Genomic DNA, 23,552 nt, shown 5'->3' on the forward strand with positions numbered 1-23,552 from the left:
AAAAGATAACGTTAACAGGTTTGTTACCACCAGGGATCAGAGTCAGGCATTGGTAAAGGAGATGGACAAAACACAGTAAAGTGCAGGAATGAAAGGATTGGATTTTGATCTGCTTTATTTTAGCTGATCTGATCCATGATAATATGTCCCGTAAAACCAATCCTTAGGAGCGGCTCGGGACATCTGCAATGTTTACCGTTCAAGCAGGTATAAATGTCTTAAGAGTATAGTCCTACTTCAGCAGGGCAAGGTTTAAAGGAGTGCAAATAAACATTATATATGTTCTTTGAGGAACTTTAAGGTGCTTGTTGTGTTTTTGTGCGCTTGCAGGAGATACTACAGAGATACAACAAACTGCAAAATCTTCCAGCATAAGACCGTCGTAAAGCATCCACAAAATTAATCCTAGTCTACCCCCTTCTCTGTCCATCTTGCTTCCTAGTGTATTTTGCAAACTGTTGTGGAAAATTTAATTACATTCACACACACAAACACACACACACACACACACATACACACATATACACACGGGGCTAACTCAGTAATAGTTTCAAGCCTGGCCCGACAGCCCTGTGGAAAATATGACTGCCTTCTCTTTTCCACTGGCAATTTACACCAACAGGACGCCTGTTTTTCCCTTCCTCACCTCTTCAACCCCCTTCTCTTCTGTCCCTCTCTCCATCTTTTTCTCCTTCGCTTTTTGCTTTCTCTGTTAAATGGAAACATGTTGGTCAAACAGCCACAGCTGTGGAAGAACCGCTGTTTCGAAAAGGAAAACTATGTAGGTACAGTGTATATACTGTATGAGCGCGTGCCAGCGGACAGAACATGGAACATGGAATTCTCTAACGGCCTGAATTGGTGCTGTGTCACGTCATGTTTCCCAAGTTAACCACAGGGTGTGCATGTGTGTGTCTGTGCCTCTTCAGAGCAGCGGCAGGACAATAAATGCACTTTTCTGTGCAAAATACTGAGCAGCAGAATTAATGATAATGATCTTTTTTTTTTTTTTAAACTGAATAAACTTTTAAACGGTTTAAACAATAATGTCAACAGGCCGTCCATTTAGTTGCTTTTCTTGAGCTTTTGATCGTATAACATTAAATTCCCTTAACAGATGGAGTTTGTCAAATTGTTATGACGTCACATTTCTGTTTTTATTTAAAGGCTTCATGTCCATTCTGGCTTAAAAGTTGAGGTTGAACGCTGACAAGGTTCATTTAGACGTTCTGTAGGAGCTGGATCTGCTGAGGAAGACTGTATAATACAAATGAAAGCACCAGACCAGCTTCTAAATTGACCAAGTGTTTTTTGGCAACTGCTGTTTCCAAGTTCAAGAATTAAATTTAAAAACAATTTGTTACAGAATTTTAGCTGAACGTTACAATTTTAACAGCTGTAAGTTGTAAAAACTGGTGCAGATTGTTCGAAACAATTAGGCGCAAATAAAACCAAAATCTAAGTTAATGACTGGTGCAGGGGATTCAACATGATGTGCGTTTTAAAAGCCTTCATCTCATCAGGGCAAAAGCAAAATCTTGCCACACATTTTTTAACAGGGATACTGTTCTCATGCATTTTGACCAACTCTACTACTGCCATGCTTTCAAGGTGCTGTAAATGAAAACCAACACTTCCTTTATGGGTTTCACAATTAAAGTTTTCCAGGGAAGATTAGGGAGAATCCCAGATGAGCTGCTGGAAGCATTTTAATTTGGAACAGATGGAGGAAGTGTTGACTCTGCATTAGAAAACGAAGGAACAACATGCTAATTTGCTGTGGAAATTGGAGTAAATTAGAAAACAAGGCCGCTATTTGAGATGTCAGAGTCATTTTGCTTGCCACCAAACATCACTGATTCTGTTTCTTGATGAACAGTAGTGGGATGTATAATTTCTGCATATTTTCTATCAGGTGATTTAACAAAACAAACATTTTCAAAACACAGAAGCCATGATAAATCAAAGAAACCACAATTTAGTGTTTTTTTGACGTGACAGTGAAGGTACTTTTTCAGGACTATTATGGTAGAAGCTTTCTTGTGTGTGTCATATAAAGCCGAAACCACATGCTAACACACATACATACACGTCAGTTGTGTACATTGGACAGCGCTGAAACAGAACAGAGAGTGACCTCACCTCCTAAGACTTTAGGACTGGACACACATAATTACACGTGTACAGTACACGAACACAACCCTTCAGCAATCATTGATTAACATATCTCCTCAGACACACACACATTTGGGATTAAACACTGTGGTTTTGGTCTGTTGTTTGACTTGTCTGTTACTGGTAAATGTAAAAAATCTACTCCGGCCAGTCTGGAAGGTGGAAAAAGACCCTCACCCTGTGTTTACTCTCCATCTTAAAACCCCTCAGACTTTTCTGTGAGTTCATCCGAGAGTTAGGAAAAACTTTTTTGAAATAAAACGTATTTCCTCCTTTATCTGATGATTTTGTTTGCTTTTTGCCTTATTGAGTAATTAAGTCTCCACCCTCCATTACAGACTTTTTTTCAACCATATTTTGGTGGTTTAGTTTAAATGTTGCAGTGGTTTGAGACGGTCAGCATTTTCTTCTTCTCAGGCTCTCCTTTCTTGAGAAACCACACTAGTTTTCACTCCTAACAACACATTCAAAACTCTCCTGCAGATCACCCATAGAAGCCCGCAGGGGACAGTATTTGCATTTGTGCGTGGAAAAAAAGTCAACAAGTGAAACATTACCCTGAGGGAATGTAGAAGATAGCACTATTATTTATTAGCTGCTGTGTGCAACCACTTATTTAAAGGTTTCACTTCATTTTACCAACTTGACTGGAACCTTTTGCATCGTAATTTATGCACATTATGAATATAATTATCGTGACTTTCATTAAAATTGAAGTGTTTTAACGTGAAAAAACTAAGTAGATCATCTGGGAATTTTTGGGTTTGTTGGTAAATTTTAAAATAGAAAAAGTGTCTGATGAATGTGAAGCAATAGTTCATAAAGTTAGAATACTTCATCATCGAGCAGCGTTAAGTTTGGAGTATTTCCGTTATGTAACTGAGGCTTTTATAACAGCAATTCAGCACCAGCACCAGCAGCAGCAGCAGCAGCACTGTAACCTTGGCACACCAAGAACTTCCTCCTCCCACACATGCACGCACACACACACACACACACACACACACACACACACCCCCTCATCCTGTCTCAACGAAGCTGCCTGTGCTGACACCTCCCACACACATACTCTATTCAGGGCACACACACACAGACACACATATTTTTTCTGACCAAAATATCTTGTAGCATAATTGACTTCCTACCTGCTGTAAATCACTGTCTACTAGCTGTCTGCTCGTGTGTGTGTGTGTGTGTGTGTGTGTGTGTGTGTGTGTGCGCGTGTGTGTAAATCACAGTTCACATTAAGTTCATTTGATTCATCTCTCTCACACTCTCTTAGATTTAATTTCAGTCATTTCTGGAGAGCCTCTTTATTCTGTCATTTGCGCCTCCTTGCTCACAGTCTCTTTTAAATCCAGATCTGTAGCGATGCCTCTGCGTAACAGATGATTGACAGCACTCAATTAAAACAAAACATGGTTATGTCAACATCAACAGTAGGCAAGTTAAGTCCTCGGCTGACAGAGTAAAAATGCTTTTTACACAGAGCATAGACTCTTGAAACTTGAAGTAGTGAGTTTTAGGTGATGTTATTTATATTTCAGAAATAAATTGAATTCTATTTCTGCCTCTGTGGCCGACCGAAATTCCCTACTTGGATGTTTTAAGCGAAAATCAATATTTAAATGCTGCTGTAATGCTAGAGGCATCCACCTGCTACGTATCTTATGGGCTCATTTATGTGTTAATTTATCACTACCTGGTAAGACCAAAAAGCGGCAGAGTAAAACTATTTTCTATTTTCAGAGCATCTTTTCAGAATATGTACCGCTGGAAATGATCTCCTCAAAGGTCAGAACTATCAGAAAAAAATGTCCTGACACAACACATTTGTGTGTCAACATTGGACACTAAATTCAAGTTTGTTTGTGTTGTTGATTCACATACTGAGTATGAACAAAATGCGGTTTCTCACCGTCCAAGGTGCTAAACACAAAGTCACAATAATTCAACTTACAAGACAAGACAGAGCTGATCTGTTACTGTAAGGAGGAGGGAGCATGGCGTGACTGGAGCATTATAATAAATGCATCGCAACTTGTATCTGAAGTATATGGACCTTAGATGTATATATATACTTGAATATGAACATGCTGATTGCTTTGAAATTTAACTGTGATGAATGCTGGTGTGGTGGGGCCCTTACTACTGCTTTTGTCTGGTGAAAAGTGTGCATCTTCAAAAAATTTCCCAACAAGTATCATATCAAATGATATCCAGTGTGCAAAACATAAAGCAGATCTTTCTTGTCAAAATGCTTAGCCCAAAAAACAGTTATTGTGACATCTGCCTGCCAACGATGTTAAAAGCCTTTGGCATTTTTATTTTATTAACATAGAAGACATATAATTTCAAACCCAAAAGGCTCTTCGTCTGATGCAGATAAATGAAATGAGGGACAGGAGCAATCTACACTTTGGTAGGTAGAAATTAAAGATCTTTTTTTTTTTTGAGATTTTAAGTTTTATGAGCCTACGGACTTATACAAAATTTTCTTAAACATAAAAACATCAGGAGTAATCTTTTTATTTATTTTAAAAGCATGAAAATGACCACAAGTGAAGATACAAAGTTGTCAGCTGACAGAAACAATTTCTAAACAATTAATGACTGTGTGATGGCTTATTCACACTGCATTGTGATCATTTGATTGTTGGTAGTTAATGTTGTCGTCGCATTGATTGATGTTGTCCTGCTTTTCTATCTATTATCTAATTTTAAGGATACATTAGATTCTAGTCCTACATTTGGGACCGTCCCTCTTACAGGTAATTGCCTGAATTTTAATGTTGGTCCTTCAGAGAGAAAATAGCTCCTTCAACGAGCGAGGTCTTCTTTCTAGAGCTGCCTTCTTATTATGCAGTTCAGCACTCTCACTCATTGTAAAAGAGGAAGAGAGGGTGGTTTTGCGCCCACCAGAGCAGAAAATAGACTAAAATTCAATGCAGCTCCAGTAAAAGACGGACAGGTTACGAGAAAGTCTCACTCTGTTTCAACTGGAAAAGCTCTCTCTACCTACACATATAACCCAGAGGTGACAGCAACCAGCTCAGGCACTTTCTTTGGAGGTTGTCAAAAAGCTCTCTGGGAAACGTAGGAAGTATGTAACAGAATTAGAAGTAGAGGAGACAAGTTGAAACAGGAAATGGAAAAGGTGATATATTCCTATAAATTGCTCTAGATTAACATCTAAAATTTTAACTTGGAGACTTGGAGTCATTTGGTTTGAAGCTGAGATTCCTGATTAAGATTCCTTTGAGAAACTGAATCAGTATGTAAATCCACATGTGTTCCCCTCCTGCAAAAATCTTCTTCATGCTTATAAATTTGTGTCAACATGTCTTGCTGGGAGCTTCCTGGTTAAACCACACCCTCCTGCGGTTGCTCAGGGGGGCAGTAGTTGTAGTACTTCAGAAGGAAGGCAATGTTTCGAATTTCCATTCAGGTGTAAGCCTTTTGCAAACAGCAAACCTATATACACACATGCCTTTTTAATTATCAACACAAAGTTTCATAAAACTTTTACCTGGCCTGATGTAAGAAAGCAGGTATTGTAATATAACTGCTGAGCAAGTGTATTTTTATTTATAAAACTGCTGGCGGGGGGTGAAATTGGCCCTACGTTTTATTTGGACTGGCACCGAGAAGGTCTTAAAATGTTTTAACTTCAACTTTGCAGCGACCTGCAGTCGGCCTGCTTACGGTTTGATCATACACTGTTATTGTTTTCACCTACAAAACTAAAAGAGATTTTTTTTCTCTCAGAGATAACTGCCTTTCTTCAAATTTTGTTGAGATTATAATAATCCTGTCAAACCACTGTGATGTTCATTGTGATTTCTTCAATCAAACAAAGTGTTTTTATTTTTGTTGTCGTAGACTCCTTTCAGACCTCTGTATCGCTGCCCACAACTCGGAATTGTTCAGCAATTCAAATAGGTCTTATCTCAGAGCTTTGTAGGGCCAGAGCCAAAGAAATAGTCACACAAAAATGGCAACAAAAATACCAAAAGGCTTCGATGAGACAACCCTAATGCCGGACAAAAGCCTTAATTTGATGCAAAACCCTGGATTAGCAATAGCAAAAAATACTGCTCTCTATACTATTTGTGCATTGGCATGGTTAAAGTTAGGAATAGATTGTGGTTGTAGCAAGTAAATATAGTTAAAGTATGGCTAGGGTTAAGAGATTACAACATTTTTAGGAAAAGATCACGTCTATATAAACAGCCTAATAAAAAAACTCAGCTGTTATTTGGAGGTATGTATGAGTTCCAGTGTCCTGCATGAAAGTCAGATGAGCTTCACAGTAATCCTCAAACTGTACACCCTTAAATCAACATTTTTCTTTAATTGACATGACAAACATAAAGCTAGCTGCACTAATGAACTTCTACCCCAGCTTCCAACAGAACAGATATTTCAGGTCGGCATGAAAATTATGTTGGACTAAACAATGAAGTGAAAACTGAGTGGCTATTCAGTCTGATTATCACTGTAATGAATAACCATTAACTCTACAGACAGATAGAGGACGGTTGAAATACCTGGTTATTATGCCAGTAGATGGACCAATTCCCAATTCACACTAAAACACACACACACCCTCTTTAGTCCAGCTTATTGTTCCAGTAACTTCTGTCTCCCTCCAGGTAAAACAAAGGTAGTGTTTTAATGGAGGTGTGTGTGGTTTTCGGTCCAGTTGGGGCCAAACAGAGCCGAGCCAAAAAACAAACACACTGCCAGCTGCCCTCGATCGCCCCTTCCCTCTCCCCTCTCTCTCTCTCTCTCTGGCTATACAAAGTGGTTAATCACTGAATGGAAACCATTAGTAACATGTTTAAATAATTTACACAGCGTCTGACCACCCAAAGTACCAGAACACTTCGTCTACCACTCAGAAATACGAACCCGGCCTTTGTATATCTGTGTGGGTGTGTGTGATTGTGTTCGATCCATGCATACATGTATTTCGGGTATACGTATTCCAATTTGTGTGTGTGTGTGTATGTGTGAGGAGAGTCGGCGTACGGCAACTTGATATCAGCTGGCATGGCACTCCTCACCGGCTAAGTCCCACATGAAAGCACAATGTTGCCTCACCTGAGTCCTTAATGCCTCTCCTTAGTCCTAACCCTAAATCTGGACTTTTTAGGTCTCTTTGTTGTGTCTTTCTTCCCTCATTTGTATCCTCGTTCCCTTTCTTTGGTCTTTGTTTCCTCTACTTATACCTGTTTTAGTCTCTTTATTATATCCTTGTTTCCTCATTTGTATCATTCCTCCTGTTCTTTTGGTCTTTTTTTCCCTCTCCGTGGTCTCTTTGTTTCTCTCCTGAATTGTCGTCCTCTCTCCTGCTATGTTCTTTTTTATGTTGTGTCCTTATTCCCTCATCTGTATCCTTGTTCCCTTTCTTGAATCTGTGTTTCTTTTTACTTGTTCTGTCCTTATTTCCTGTTATCTTGTGGTGCTGTTCCCTCCCCTATATCCCCTTTTTTTCTTCTGTTTTCTTGTGCCCACTGTATACTTATTCCCTCAGTGCATTGTTACTTTTTATGCTTCATCCCATGTCCCCTGCTTTATTCCCTAGTGTTGCTCTCCCCTTTACATTCTTGTCTCCCTTTTTGTGTCATTATTTCGTTACCTATATCATTCTTTCCTTTCTGTGTCCTTGTTTCCTGTCCTGTATCCTGTATCCTAAAAAATCAGATATGAAACATTAATCCCAAGCTGTGGATCTATTGTTTATTTGTGTTCTGCTTATGGTTTTATGCTAAGAGCTATATTATGCTGCATATGCAAAAGGGTGACAGACATGGCAAGACAAACACATACCCCTACAGACACACAAAGATATTTTCTCTGTTTTTGTGTCACAGGAATTCCAACCACTCCAGTTGGTATGCAGCACCCTGGCGGGCCAATTTAAGAATAACTAGCCACCGCGTGCGCGCGCACACACACACACACAGGCAAACACACACTGTTATACCAGAAGCCAGCTCTGCCCTCGTCTGGGTCTTTCATTGAAGGTAAATGAGAGGCTTATCTACTGCATATCTGAACAAGACACTGTAGGAGAGGGATTATTGGTGTGTGTCAGAGAGAGAGAGAGAGATGAATGCATCACCATCCTGATCTGAAACACTCAAGCACACACACCCACACTGAAAAACATACACGCTGATAATGATACAAGGAGAGAAGGGGATTTGCACAAATGTTGATCTATTATCTTGTCGTTTTTGGCAACATTATTCCCGACTGTCATTCCAATGAAGCTGGATGAAATGAAGTGAAAGAAAAAGAGAGACAGAGAGGGCGCCTCCGGCCTTCAGGATTGAACAGCCTCCCACACACTTCATAGAACACCACACACACACACACACACACACACACACACCCACACCCACACACACACAGCCTTCTGTTCTTACTGCATGGTTAATGCCCACACAGTATTCATACCTACAGGGTTTGGGAATATGTGTGCGTACTTGTACATACCTGCATTCACCTCACTTCTCCTGAATTTCTTGCAGATCATTGTGTATCAGCGCGTTTAGTTTCCACTGAACATCTGTCTTGTCAAGCACAAGAGGTCCAAAAAAAATCTGGGGAAAATGTGTGCTTCTAAGACACAGTGGTGATATCCCTCTACACTATGAACGTCTTGAGGAACAGGAGTTACAAGCAGGCCACCATAGAACAAACCACTCGCTACAAGAACATTTTATTTCTAAATAGACAACATTTAAATCCAACAAGGCTCTTCCAATAATCACTCTGTGTAGTATCAAAAAAATATTCATTATCAGAAAAGTGTCATCAGATTGGTAATGCTGTTGCTTGTGCAGCTGCTTGTGTTGCATTCACAATGTATGTTGATTTATACTTGACATCGGGTTAACGCTAGTCCCTCTGTTGCTTAGGTTTTGATTCATAGTTGTACATTAGATTGCAACTATTGATAGCATCACAACAACACTAGTTGTGATATAGAGTGATGGTTGGGTATGCACGTACATACAGGTTGTCTAGTCATAATAGACTTTCGATAGTTGCGTTTACGTTCCTTCGTTCACTATGACAGAGAGCAGCAGTAGCAGCATGTACTTGTGCTACTTGTGTGTTACTGAATAAGGGAATTACTGATACTGCTGATTGCTGTCTTTACTATTAACACCGCTATCTCCATCAGCATCAGAAACCTGAAGCAGAAAACACAGGCAGCCCAAGCTGTCCGATTACATTTCTTGCAATCTTCAAATGAGACCCAAACCTATTTAAAACAGTTCTAGCAATCAATAAATTATATGAATAAGTAAGAAATTGTCTAGTTGCAAGCTGCGGATTCTTTATTGCTTCTAATAATAAGACCTTTTAAAATCTTGGGGCTGCCTTTCAATAGGCTGTGAGTTTGAACATAACCATAAATCAGTCAGGGGTTGTTCAATGAATTCAAGGAGGTGTTTGCATTCAATTCAACTTACAGCAAATGTGCTCAGCGGGGTGTGATCCTAATGTCTCATTAATGTTTCTGTCCAATCACACCCGTGATTAGAACTTTCTATCTGTGATTGGATAACTAAGGACAAATTATAGTTACTGGATCATTCAATTTGCCTACACATAAACACAACAAAAGAAACTAAGAAAATAATTCAGTGGGTATAAAACACCTTCTAGATCTATTTCCATGTCTATGAAAGCTGACTGATCTCCGCTCCTTTATGTTAAGTAACTCTGGTTATTTAAAGCATTCTGATAGATCACCTTTGTGCGAGTGTTTTCAGTGTGTGTGCCTTACTATTTTTACCTCTGAGTATAGCCTCTAAATGCATCTTGTTCTGACCTACCTACAACTTGGGTGTCTCGTCATGCCCTTTGCCAGCCTACACACACACACACACACACACACACACACACACACACACACACACACAACTTGTAAGCACACTTCCCACGCTCATACACACTCATAAACACACACCAGTAGCTATGTCTCTCCTACGCACAGGAACTGGGGCAGGTTGTGTTGGTGCATGTATGAATAAAGCTTTATATAAGCCATTCACTACATGCTCCCACTCACTCTGCAGACTGCGACCATTCAACACTTTCATTACAAAACCAGTTACCTTACATAAGGTTAAACTGGAGTTTAACCAAGTATTATCTGCAATTCACTGCTGGGGTGTTATGGGTGTGTGTGTGTCAGTAGGTCAGATAACTGTCAAGATATGTGTGATAGCAGACGGTAAAGCTGCAGCAAGCAGGTTCGTCCTTTGGTGACCCCAAATGGCAACAAGACTCACAGTAAGTGTTTGAATTTTGAAAACTTCAGTAGCCAGAAATGAAGTTAAATTTGGCTGTTTGGGTTGAGATAACAAAGAGGTTGAACTTGGTGAGTGGTGAGTTTAAGTGTATATATATTTTACTCCGGAGTTGTTCACTAAAGTCATCTTTGGTTAGTGGACAGACCTCTTTCCAAAGCAAATACATGGCAGCAAAAATATATTCAGTCAAATTCACTTAGGGCTACTTTGAATTTAGCTGCGCTTCAATCTAAGAAAAGCCTACTACTACATTCTTTAGATTAGCCTTGACCCAGGAGCATCATGTTATCTACCATGGTCCCGGATGGCTATCAGAGGGAACCCAAAAACTTTCTTCTCCTTACAAATTTGGCCAAAGTGACTGAATGTTTGATTTACTTCTTACAGCAATCTGGGATCATTACATGGATCAAAGCTAGACATACAGAAGGGTGATATTGATGTGGAAAGTATGTAAGGGGTGTCCAATGATAGCAAGCTGGCGAAACTCAACTTCACGAATCATGAATTAAGGATGAAAGAGGAAGTTTTTCAAACTGCGAAGCAATTAAAAACATGTTTGGTGTTATTTTTCCAAGCGCTGAATCTTTTGGACTAACACTAAACCTGACCTTAATCCAATGTTAATTTACCCTGGCCTAAGTTTTAACCTAACACTTACACTAATCAGCTCCCCATTTTGGCACATCCCAGCTACTATACCTTTATTTCTTCTTGTGTGTGGTGCATCCAGTGTACACTACGGGCGTAAGATGAAACAAAAACCATGACGCTGCGATACCGGTGTGTTTCACTCTACTAGTAATAGTACCACACACAGTATTGTTCGTAACATCGTTATCATCATCCTGTGTTCCTTCCTGGCCAAACTGAATACACATTGTTCCAAACAGAGTCAGTCCTTTGGGTTTCAGTCCACATTCTTACACTCTTAACGCCATGGAAAACATAAAAATATTACCCAGGTCTGAGCTAATGTTTCTAGTGTGTGTTTCTGTGTGTGGGGGGGTTACATGTGAAATACACAAGGTAGCCCAAAGTTAACATTCCTGCTGCTAAGAATACAACATATTTTCTTCAAGTGCTATATATAGATCTCACATTGGGCCCCCAGACACACACGTCATTGAGCCCTGCTTACCAGCACCGAGGCCACACAGTGTCTGTGTGTGTGTGTGTGTGTGTCGCAATCAGAGTGCGAGGGAGGTTTAAACCGATGATGAGAAAATACAAAGCAAAAATGCAACTTCAGCAGGCTTTTGTGTGTGTGGAATGCAACTCTGTGCTTCTTCTGCTGTCAGGTGTTGGTGTGGTTAAGAAACGTTAAACAACGGAAACACACACACGCTGTGTCTACTGCAGTGTTTGCAGTGCATTTGCAATACCTGCAAGTACTCTCTTTTTTTGTGTGTGTGTGTATTCTCTTGTTTGCTTTTCAACTTAGTACATATCAAGTTAGATCAAACTATAACAACCAGAGAGGAAGGAGAGGTGTTTGCGCTGATGGTTGCTCTTGGCTCGACTTGGTCTTTTTGGACGCCTACACATATTATGACACTCCAACGTCACTTCCACAGTGCTATTTTTAAGCCTTTGTGTCTTTTTAGGAACAGCGTGGGTTTGCTTTGCATCGGTGACTCACTGAGTGGAAGGAGGAGGGAGGGCGGGAGGGAGGAGGAAGGGGTGGAGAAGGCAAAAAGCACAGATGGATTCCAGTGTGAAGAAAGTAACTGAGCAATCAATGACATTTACATTCGCACATTAGGCATGTACTTGACAACTCTCTGTACAACAATGTATGGTATTGTATTGCATTTAGCAGCCAAAATGTGACATCTTGTTGTTAATTACTTCAAGTTTCAACACCAGCCAACTTATGGTAAAAGAGAGATGTCCGGCAATAGCTTGAATTGTTATCGGCACCATGATTGAGTTTTTGATTGTATTAATGGATAATTTTGGAACTAATTAGCTCTTTTGTTTTGCTGCAGGTCTTTTGGTGAGACAACTGGATGACTTGGGAAGCTACAGAAAGAGGAAGAAAAGTTAGTATTTGTCCTTAATAATCAGTATGTTGTTAACCTTTATTTATTACAGCTATTAAATACTGCTAACTTAAAACGTGCTCCACAAGTCACCAAACATTGTTCTTTTTTGTGTGTCCTCTCCAGATCACTCAAGGATTGTTCTGCCTTTAGATGAACTGGACAGAAAAACAACACACAGCAACATTAGTGTGTTTACAAAATGGCTAAAGGAGAGAAACATTTCTGATGTTATCCACTAAGGTTCCCCTTTCATTTTCACTTCCTGATACATGTTTCCAGTCTGGCTTTACAATCGGTCTATTTCAGCGATGGACGGGTACTTCCTTTATCTGTGAACTTGTCGGCACCCACAAAGGTTCAGCTATCATGCCTGGTAGTTTTGGGACCTTGTAACCCTCCAGAACCTACCCTCCCAACTCCCCCACCATCCCCTTGATCCTCCCTCTTCTAATCCGCAGAAGAGCTTCATGAAAATGGAGGCTCGTGAATCAGCGGCCCCTGGGCAGAAGTGCTCAAATAAAGAACCAGTGAAGGAGAAGATGCCACTGCAAAGAAAGTGGGTATCCGAGCCATCTGCACACACCAAACGAAGCACTTTTGCTGACCCAGAGGCAAAACACCGTGAGAGTTTGCCGTGTGGTGCCACCGGGGGATCAGCACCCCAGCAGAAGTACGCATTTACAGGAAATTCTGGAAAGCTGCTATCTGGACCCTCTGCAGTTGGGGCCATAGGTCCACCATCTCAAGACCCCCAAGGGCCCTTTGCTCAGGGATTCCCAAGGGGATACTCCTACCAGCTGGGCCAACCGTACCCTCAGCACCCCCAAACTGAGCGCTTCCACTCAGGAGCCAAACCCCAGCCAGGTCTAGAGCCTCATGCCTGGCCATTTGCTGGCCAGTTGCCCTCGGATGACCTGTACCCTGTAGGACACCCAGGACATACTCACCCTCACGGGGCTGGGGCAGGGAGGTTTCCCCGCCAGAAATCTCCCAGTTTACCAAGCTCCTTCGGACAGTATTCTCAGTCAGGCCCTGAGCCTGGAGAGGAGGGCTACAGCAAAAAAGAGCAGAAACCGAAAAAGCCTGGTAAGTACATCTGTCACTATTGTGGTCGTGCTTGCGCCAAGCCCAGCGTCCTGAAGAAGCACATCCGTTCACATACTGGAGAAAGGCCATATCCTTGTGTACCCTGTGGCTTTTCCTTCAAAACCAAGAGCAACCTTTACAAGCATCGCAAGTCCCATGCTCATGCCATCAAGGCTGGACTCGTACCATTTTCAGAGCTAGCTGTGGCCCGCAGTGGGGACATGGACCAGGCATCCCCAGTGGGTGAAGCCGAGGTCCACTCAGATGGAGAGCAGAGTACTGACACAGATGAGGAAGGTGTGGAGGGCTCCACTATGCTGACTGACAAAGGCAGCCCTATCCCACAGATCTCCTTTGAAGCTGACAAGAATACAGGTAAATTTCCATCAAGATGCATTTTTAATAGTTAATGGATAATTTCAGTAAATTTAAAGCTATGCCCTATTTTCACTAGTAGGTACAAAAAGTTTTGGAATTCGTGCAGAAGATGGCTTCAGCTGGCACAATCGCCCTGAACAAATCTCGCAGCCATTGCAGCCTGTTCACGGCTGCCGAGTGAAGCCATCTTCTGCACAGATTCCAAAACATTTTGTACCTACTAGTCTTTTCAACACCAAATATGAGAAAATACCAAAATTATCCTTTAACCACCTTAAGAATATCCATAAAAAACACATAAAAATTATATTTTGCCAATTTGAAAGTGCCAGTAATGCATTTCAATTTTTACAGCATTACTCTACTCTGACTGCCTACTCAGCTGCACTCATTCTTTGTCTATATTTCTTTTTTGCTCAAAAATATACTTCATCCTTCTGCTTTTTCATGCTCTACTTCACTTTGCTCTATATCATACTCTGCTTTTTCTCACTGTATAGGTGGTGTGGAACCAGCATACGCTGACTCAGCTGAAGAGCTGCCTGTGGCGTCTATGAAAGTGCCTATCCTTATTGTCCCCAAACCTGGGGGAGTCCCCTCTACAGGGATGGAGTGCCCACCCTTTCAGGACATAAAGCACCACATGTTGGCATCACAGCCTGGCGGAAGAGCGCATTCACTGGATGATTCTCCCACCATCAAACAACGTTTGGCCCTGAGGCTGAATGAGAAAAGAGGCCAAGACTCTGACTCTGCCATGTCCCAATCTCTGAATCTCCTCAGTCCTCACAGCAAAGGCAGCACAGACTCTGGCTACTTTTCACGCTCTGAGAGTGCAGAACAGCAAGTCAGCCCTCCAAATACTAATGTCAAGACGTACGAAGAGATTATGTTCGGTCGGACTTGGTACTACCGACCCAATTCCAGGTCCACAATCCACAGACAGTCTATCACGGTGGGCATGGCAGGGGCAGACCTGGCTTGCTTAAAGCAATCAGGTGCTATCCTGGACATGGCAAAGATATCTGAGGATCATATCTGTTTCAGAGGGGATGTAGGAGTCTCTGGAGATCCCAAGCAGTATCCAACAGGACCCTGTCAAAGTAGTACAGGGCTTCTGGAGCCTCCATCAGATTCTGGGCCCCTTATTAGGAGTAACTCCATGCCAACTTCCTCCCCTCCTAACCTTAGTGTCCCACCAGAGATTCGAACCAGCCACTCCTTTGATGAGATGATGACATCAGATGATGTGTTTTACCCACCTCGCAGACTCAGAAGACAGGCTGCATTTGAACATTCAGCCAATGAATCCCATGTAGGAGAGGCTGAGGGCTATGGACACAAGAATTTAGCTTCATCTCTGGGTATAAAGATTAGTGAGCGCAGCCCAGGAGTCCTAGAGCACATTGCCTACAGCCCATATGGTACTAAAGTTAGCATGTCAGAAATAGCCACAAGAAAAAGGAGGAAAGAGAAGAGTGTTGGGGATGAAGAGGACAGCCCTGGGCACTGTGACAGTAGCTGTAGTGGTTCAGTGGAGATGGCAGGGGACTATGAGTTTAAACAAGGTAGTCTTGATGGATCTAGAGCCACCCCGACAGGGAAGGGTTCTCTTCACAGTGCTCACAGCCAGTCTGACAGCTTTGATACTTGTGCCAGCATGTGCTCTGAGGACATCGCACTGTTTCCTGACTCTGAGGGCAGGAAGGCAGCTGGGAACGTCATATCAGTCATCCAGCACACCAACTCCCTCAGCCGGCCAAATTCCTTTGAGAAGTCAGAGTCCTTTGAGCAGCTAGGATATCAACCTTCAGATAAAGCTCCATCTAGCCAGTACTCTGAGCAGTCGGACACAGAGATCTTTGAAGATGCTCTGAGTCCTGAATCTGCCCTACTGAGGACAGAGAGCATGGAGCAGCAGCTGCAAAGTGACAGCGACGTGGCCTCCCTTTCATCTTCGTCAGCTGCTGCCTCACCTGGTCAGCCTTATCACATCCCACACAAACTAGTACGACAACCGAACATCCAAGTTCCTGAGATCAGGGTGACGGAGGAGCCAGACAAGCCTGAGAAAGACACAGAAACTCCAATGACCAAGGAACCAGAGAAGCAGCAACAGCATGTGGAGGAGTTCCAGTTGCCACAGAGGAGTGACACACTCTCTCAGATGCCATCAGAAAAGCTCCCACCCAAGAAGAAGAGGCTGCGCCTTGCGGACATGGAGCACTCATCTGGGGAATCAAGCTTTGAGTCGACCTGCACCAGCCTTTCTCGCAGCCCCAGTCAGGAAAGCAACCTGTCCCACTCTTCTTCTTTCTCCATGTCCTTTGACAGAGATGAAGGCCTCAAGTCTGCCTCACCCACCAAACAGGTATCCAATTATATATTTAATGCTTTAAAGAATATTAACTACTCCTCCAGCAGTTGTAGTACAGTTTTCGTAGCATGCACTGGTATGGTTACGGTACTACTGTTATATACTTGTAATGGCTCTAACTGGCTATATTCTAATAAAACACCTGCAAAAGACAAATTCCCAATAAGTCGAGTATGACAATTATTTTGTGTAATTCTGAACCAGGATGACTCGTTGGCATCTGGTGGTGGACCTAAGCAGTCTGAGTTCCTGACGGTGCCTGGCAGTGGTCATTCCAGCCACCACCAGCAGAGGGAGATGAGGAGGTCTTCATCGGAGCAGGCACCATGCACGCTGCCCACAGAGTTGCCTGAAATGCGAAGCAAATCCTTTGACTATGGAAGTTTGTCCTCCTCCAGACAAGGAGAGATATACTCCAGTGCCTCTGCAATGAAGGAACGCCGGCGTGGATATCTTGTCCGACAGGTAGCGTAAAAGATTCCTTCTACTGTAATTCTTAAAAAATGGACTGAAAGTTCTAGTGGGTCATTCAGATAAGACTTACAGCTGTTGATTGTAGTTCTGAAGTTTGAGGGCCTATGCTTCCTGATGTAGTTGATAGAGGAAAAGGAGAGTTCTGTAAGGTCTAAGGCAACTCTAGATACTGGTGTCATAGAACCTCCCGTTCTACTTCATCCAAATTTCCTTACACAATATTAACATTGTGACTGCACCTACACTTACCAAGTATCACAAAATGTTATTTCATTATGACTGACCAACTCCCTACTTACACATACATTTGACAGGCTTCACTGAGTGTTTATCCAGAGGCAGTCACCCAGGAACCAGCGGTTGCTGAGATGTCAATAAAACAGGAGAGTTTGGAACATGGGGCATGGCCTGGCCCAACAGGATCGCCCCACGGCAGCAGTGATGTACCGTGTAGAACTAAGAGGGTTGGCAGCAGCATTGGTAAGTGATGCCTTGACTTGCTTCAGTGAAGCCTTGTATCACTGAAACTAGATTGTCACATGATCTGTATGAGTTTTAAATTTTTCCATTGATAAATTTACTTGACTAAGAGTAAGGCTGAAACAAGAACTCAGTTGACAGTTGTATAATAATTTGTGATACTTAAAGCTGTCTGTGAAGATTCTCAGTCATCCAGGTCAAAGTTATCCAAAGAAGGTTAAGGTCAAGGGCAACTGGACTTGGCTGAAGATACTAGAATCTAGTATTTTTATCTAGTATCTTCAACCAAGTCCAGTTGCCCTTGACTTTAACCTTCTTTGGATCCTTCAAGTTGCATCATAACATCTTTTGGGGTCTTTCTCTTCTCAGTAGACTAGGCAGGATGTGAAGAGTTTATTATAATATTGTACCCAATGAGTTATACATTTCTAATACCAAAATGTGGGAGTAGCATGTGGGATTTCCTTTGTAGAAAAGGATTTCATTTCAAAATACAATACTTATATTGTATGCACAGGTGTAGGATCTCACCAACACCAACAGCACCACCAGCATCTCCTACAGCAGAGTATCAGTGAGGATAGTCTGCAGGACGAACCTCTCTATGTCAGGTAAGAAAGTCTGGGTTTTCCTGTACAACCCTAAAATTACTAATATGAAAAGATAATTTGTAAAAAGAGTATTTGTATTCAATACTACTAGTACTATTTCAACAAGCTATTGTCTGTGCTACTTCTCCAACTGGTTCTATTATTACAATATTATTTTTACATAAATAATGCTTACTATGATTTGAAGAAAAATCTGAGTATTCAACCTTTTCTCTATAAAAGGTCCCAGCAGCATCGCTTGCAGGCCCAGGGCTCTTCATCTGAGGGAGAACATCCAGGTCATGAGGTCATGAACAAGGAGGTAATCCAGCAGTACCAGAGTGCCCCCCCTTTCCTTTCCTTCCAGCAACCGGGTCTGTTCTGGAGCCAGGAGGCTGGCCAGACACCCAGACAGCAGCTGACCCTCCAGGCCCAGCAGCAACTCCAAAAACTCCACATCAGATCACCAGGCAACCTGCCTGGACATGCACTCCACAAACAACAACCGCTCCACTCCTTGCAGCAAATCCATGATCAACAGTCGTATGATGGAAAATCAGAAAATCAAAGCTCTCACATATACCCTGTCTCTTTCTCATCTCGCACATCTCCCCTGTCCCAGCAACAGCAGCAAAACTTTGCCTCTCTCTCCTCCAAGCACTCCCTGCCCAGCTCCACCTCCAGCCCCATTCTTCTGCAGCAGATTCAGCCTGTGTTTGCCACCCAGAATCTGGGCTCCCAAGCCTCCATGCCCGGTATGCTGGTTCCTGTGCGGATCCATACCCATGTGCCATCATTTGGTAGTGTTATGTACACCAGTGTTAGCCAACTGATAGCTACCCAGGGCAGTGGAGCACAAGGGATAGGCTCAGCCAGACCAGGCAGTGCTGACAACAGCAACATGTTTCCTCCAGGTGGTGTTGTAAGTGTCAGCAAAGCACCTGGAGGAATTGGAGGAGGCATAAGTGGGGCAGGTTTCAACCTATCACACTTTCTGGGACAGACTGATGGCGCGGTGCCACGCTACCCACTCTGGAAGGTTCCAGATTCACTGCCAGAGCAACGCCTGAACACAGGGATCCCACTGTCACTAACATCAGGCACCATATCCACCACAGATGCCTCTGGATCTGGCATTGGAGGCAGCAAGCGCATGCTTTCCCCTGCCAGCTCTCTGGAGCTCTTCATTGAGACTAAACAGCAGAAAAGAGTGAAGGAGGAGAGGATGTATGGACAGATTGTTAAGGAGATGAGTGCCGTGGAGCTAAGTGGAACTGAAAGCAGAGAGAAGGGGCAGGGTAGAGTTCAGCGAGCTCGGCTGAAGAGCGAAGGCTCCATGAATGATTCTGAAAGGATGTCCTCCTCTCCTCCTTTAACTGACTTCCCAGTTGCCACCAAGATTGCCATTCCTGTCCGCTCCTCTGCCCCCCACCTCCCTGATGTACCCCGAGTGGATAGCTTCACACCTCCTCTTCAGATTGTCACAGACCATTCCTCAGTTTCGGGTGGCCGGGACTCCCCAGAGGAGCTTGACGTGGACGATTCAGTCCCAGAGCCCAACGGCAGCCCCCAATCCATGGTTTCCTCCAATGATGCAGAAGACACTGACGACACAAAGCAGCCTACACCAAGTAAAATCCCTGTCAGCATGCTGGTTCAGCAAGCTGCCAACCAAAGCACAGGATTATCCGGAGCAGTCGGCCAGACTCTGCTACTCACAGATGTGGCCGATGTCCAGCAGTTTTTCCAGTTCCCTAGCCTGCGTACCATGAGCAGAGTGAGCTGGTGTTTCCTGAACTACACCAAACCCAACAGCACCCAAGCTGCCTTGCATAGCTCCGTCTACAGCTCATGGTGTGTAAGCTCATACAACCCCAATCCCTTGAACCTCAGCACCAAGTCTGCGCTGGCCCTGCTGAGGTCCAAACAGAGGAGAAACACTGATTCAATGTACACAACTGCAGCCATGTCACCACCCAGCTCTGGGAAACTGGTGTCGTCTGTGGCCTGGAAGCTGAGGTTTGATCAGGTATGTCCTGTAGTTATATAAAATATAGAAGTTAAAAACAGTGTTAACATACAAACATATGCAGAAAAATGTTGAAGTGTGAATGCATGCATGGTTGGAAATACAGAGAAACACAAACACAGGAAGTGTGAAAAGGTAATAATCTATTATTTCTTTTTCTTCTCTTATCGCTGTAGTTGAAGCCAGAGCTGATGCCAGTTGATGTCAGTAATTTTGGGAGGAAGATGAAAGGAGTGGTATCGTGGGACCGTTCAAAAGAGGAGCAGGTAGAGAAGGAGGTCTCAGTCAAACAGCCTGCCAATGAACCAACTCGCATCAAGATCTTTGAAGGCGGGTATGTCCAGCAAATACAAACACACTCCAATAACTTTGGTCCAATAAAGTGACAGTTATATGCGGATATTTGGTGTAATTATATCAATGTTTTGCAGTGATCCTCTTAATCCTAGATCCTTCACGTTGTGTAGAAATGCTAAATCTTCATTATCCATGCCATAGAAACTGTTTTCATTTCAGTTATTTGTTTGCTTTATTTGTCAGCACAATATCTGAGAAGGAGTTTCAGTGACATCTGGTGAACAGATAGCATTTGTCTTGAGGAATTAGGTTAAAGTCCGAGAAGGCTAGAGACCTTACTCCAAACCACTGAGGTAATTTTCAGAGTCAAGAATCAATCAATCATCTTACTAATCAAACCGTGTGATAGCAAGCTCAGGATTGCAGTGTCTTTTTTATTTTTAACAGGTGCTCTATCATTCATGAAAGTAGTAACATTTATATCCAGAACTGTTACAAGCTGCTTTAAATGGGCAAAATAAAGATTTAAAGTCCTTGACAATTAAGTTTAATGGGATAAGAATAGGAATGCATCAAGAAGTAAAACAATGAGGCAAATAAAAACAGATTATAAATACAAAAATAGATTGTTAGAATTAGAAAGTTATTTAAGAAATCTAACTGAATCCGAAAGCCAGAGATCTCCAGAGCTGAGATGCCTTGATAGCAGAAGCATATTTTTCAACCTAGATTTAAGAACACTAAGAGAAACCTAGCTTGGGGAGCTTACAGACTAAATCACCAGAAACTCCTGTACAGCAGCTGCTCTTCCCTCACATAAAAAAGACAACCTCAGACTCACAAAACACTGAGCTGTCTGATGGACTTTTGTCTCAGTATTCAACAAAATAAATGAACAGAGATGGCCTTTGTATGTACTTTAAGGACATCTGTTTCATTATGATTAATCGGAAACTCTTCTTAGGTATATATAAAAATAGACTTATGCTTTTATAACCCCTTCTTTGGGCTTAATTTGTGCCTGTGAGAGTCAGGCCAAGAGCCTGAGCCTGGTAAAACCATCACAGGCTAATGACTTGAGCTGCATTGCTGTAATTGGACGTTAACTTTCACAATTTTTTCTCTCACTTTTATAGACTGGTGTGAAGTGGGATCTGTCCCTCATTAGTCATTTTTCAAAAATCAATCACAGTATTATTTATTGAATTTGCTTATGTTAGTGGAACTTTATATATTTTTATTAGATTTCTTTATTCTTTAGTAGTAGTATAGTATAGTAGTAATAACATAGTATTACATACATTTTCTTATTTAAAAGCCTCAATCCATAACTGCAATATGTAGCCTCTTGCTGATGCTGAAACATTTAAGTTTTTGGTTATGTTTATGTTATTGAAAAGACTGAGGGCAGTTTGATCATTTATTTATTTTGTAATAAAAAAATATTTAAATATGTTTATTTACTCCTAAGCAACTAATGAAGATTTATTCCATTCAGTGATGTGACAGAGCAGGACAAATAAATGTAATTCCACAGATCTCTAAATTAATTTCTGCATAGGATAAAAGGTTTTTTTTTTTGTAGTGTACATGTTTTGCATTTAGCTACCCAAGCATACAGCTTAGCAAACCTAAACTTATAGAACTTACAGAAACTCAGGGATCATATTGGCTCTAGTACCGATACCCAAATTATATCCAACCTTACTATTACAGATATGGCGTGTGGTGAGATAGTTTTCCATTTGTAGAGTGTTGTTTTTCATCGTCAAATGTGGACTGTAATTGTGTGACAGCCACAAAGCAATCTGATATGGATATTGAGGCAATAATGGGTTTTGTTTATTAGCAATGAAGCCAACGAGATCCTTTATTATTAACTATGATGTTATTAAAGTTATAAAAAGCTTACTTTCCACATAGACAGCACAGGAATGGCTCCTAAAATGTATATTAAATGGTCAAATAAAGGCTGCACAAGGGAGTTAAGGCTAGAAACCCCTGTAGTTTGAGACATTCCTACAGTATCATAATGTTTTATTGTCTTACAGTACAGCCAGTAAGACCAAGGTTACTGAATGGAACAGACGATGTAGAGAGACACGCATGCAGGGGTTATTAAATGCAGCAGACAAAGAAGTAATTCTCTTTTGTCCCCAAAGGACACTTTAGAAGCAATAAGTGAATGAAGGCATACAAACAGGGCAAACAGGCACACACATATACACTCGTGCGCTTACATAAACAGTATGCCTACAAGTAATAACCTTACGGAAGCACAAAAACGCACACACACAGAGATCATTTCAAAAAGCAAGACAGGATCGAAATCTTTCTGGGTGAAAGAAATCCACAAAGTGCAAGTTTTGGCAGAGAAAATAAATCATTACTTCTTCTGTCCCTTGAAAGTTTCAGTAGTTTTGAAAGACAATCTGCTTTATGATCTTACCGTGTGCTGTGAATAAAATAGAATAAAACAAAACAATCATCATAATTCATTTTTATAACTGGCCGCAGCTGTGTAAACGTCTCGACTCAGACAAGCGTTCAGAGGTATTTCCCACTCCGCGGTGCAGTTGAAACACAAATTTCCCTCACTGTGTTTAATGTACCTGATATTTGACCTCCTTTAACACATGAGCCCCTGAACTACCCATTACCTACTCCTCCAGCCACTGCAGACAGGACAGGAAACTAGACAGTTCGCCAGCCATTTTTACTGTTTCACCACAAAGAAAATAACTTTTTTTTTTTTTATGTGATGCTTCTGCAGCAGAGCAAAGACAGACAAGATTTACCAGCACTTGACTGGTGGTTGGTGGTAATTTCCCTCTGTGACAGACAGACTCATCCAGACATGCACTGATCCTACTGCCAAGTGTCCGCTGTTTCACTCGAAGCCCCATTTGGGATAGAAAATCATGTCTGACAGTGATGGGGATTTTTTTAAGTCTTATAAAAGAATAAGTGGGACTGGAAGGAGAACTGAGGTTATTATTTTTATTTTTTTTTTAGAAAAAAGGACCTACATAAAGACTGTGAACAAAAAATCCCAGTGGTGGGATGTTGCATAGTTTCACATTTTAGCTTATGATCCCGTAAAACAATGAAATCTCTACCACAGTTACATATGTCTGTGGGTTATGACCAGGCCAACTAAAGATTTTTTTATTTAAATAGTTCTTAGAGGCCTACACAGGTAAGTATATCCAATAATATATAATATTGGATAGCAAACATGTTGTTTTACGTTTTTCCTGAGACACAGCAGATTTGTCC

The 23,552-nt window shown here is 41.8% G+C and overlaps 1 protein-coding gene across 4 annotated transcripts in view; it reads left to right on the top strand.

Annotated features, from left to right (window-relative positions):
* The window catches only part of hivep2a (HIVEP zinc finger 2a), a 132,175-nt gene that overhangs the window by 96,276 nt on the left and 12,347 nt on the right, over window positions 1-23,552 (top strand). For all 4 annotated transcript variants that reach the window (XM_046061551.1, XM_046061554.1, XM_046061550.1 and 1 more), the window contains 8 exons: window positions 12,506-12,559; window positions 12,686-14,023; window positions 14,527-16,397; window positions 16,608-16,868; window positions 17,192-17,357; window positions 17,875-17,968; window positions 18,191-19,976; window positions 20,153-20,310. In XM_046061551.1, the coding sequence (XP_045917507.1) occupies window positions 13,030-14,023; window positions 14,527-16,397; window positions 16,608-16,868; window positions 17,192-17,357; window positions 17,875-17,968; window positions 18,191-19,976; window positions 20,153-20,310 (5,330 nt within the window). In that variant the 5' untranslated portion in view covers window positions 12,506-12,559; window positions 12,686-13,029. The remainder of the gene's footprint in view (window positions 1-12,505; window positions 12,560-12,685; window positions 14,024-14,526; window positions 16,398-16,607; window positions 16,869-17,191; window positions 17,358-17,874; window positions 17,969-18,190; window positions 19,977-20,152; window positions 20,311-23,552) is intronic.

The sequence above is a fragment of the Micropterus dolomieu genome, linkage group LG10 (assembly GCF_021292245.1).
Source record: "Micropterus dolomieu isolate WLL.071019.BEF.003 ecotype Adirondacks linkage group LG10, ASM2129224v1, whole genome shotgun sequence".
NCBI classification, from domain to species: domain Eukaryota; kingdom Metazoa; phylum Chordata; class Actinopteri; order Centrarchiformes; family Centrarchidae; genus Micropterus; species Micropterus dolomieu.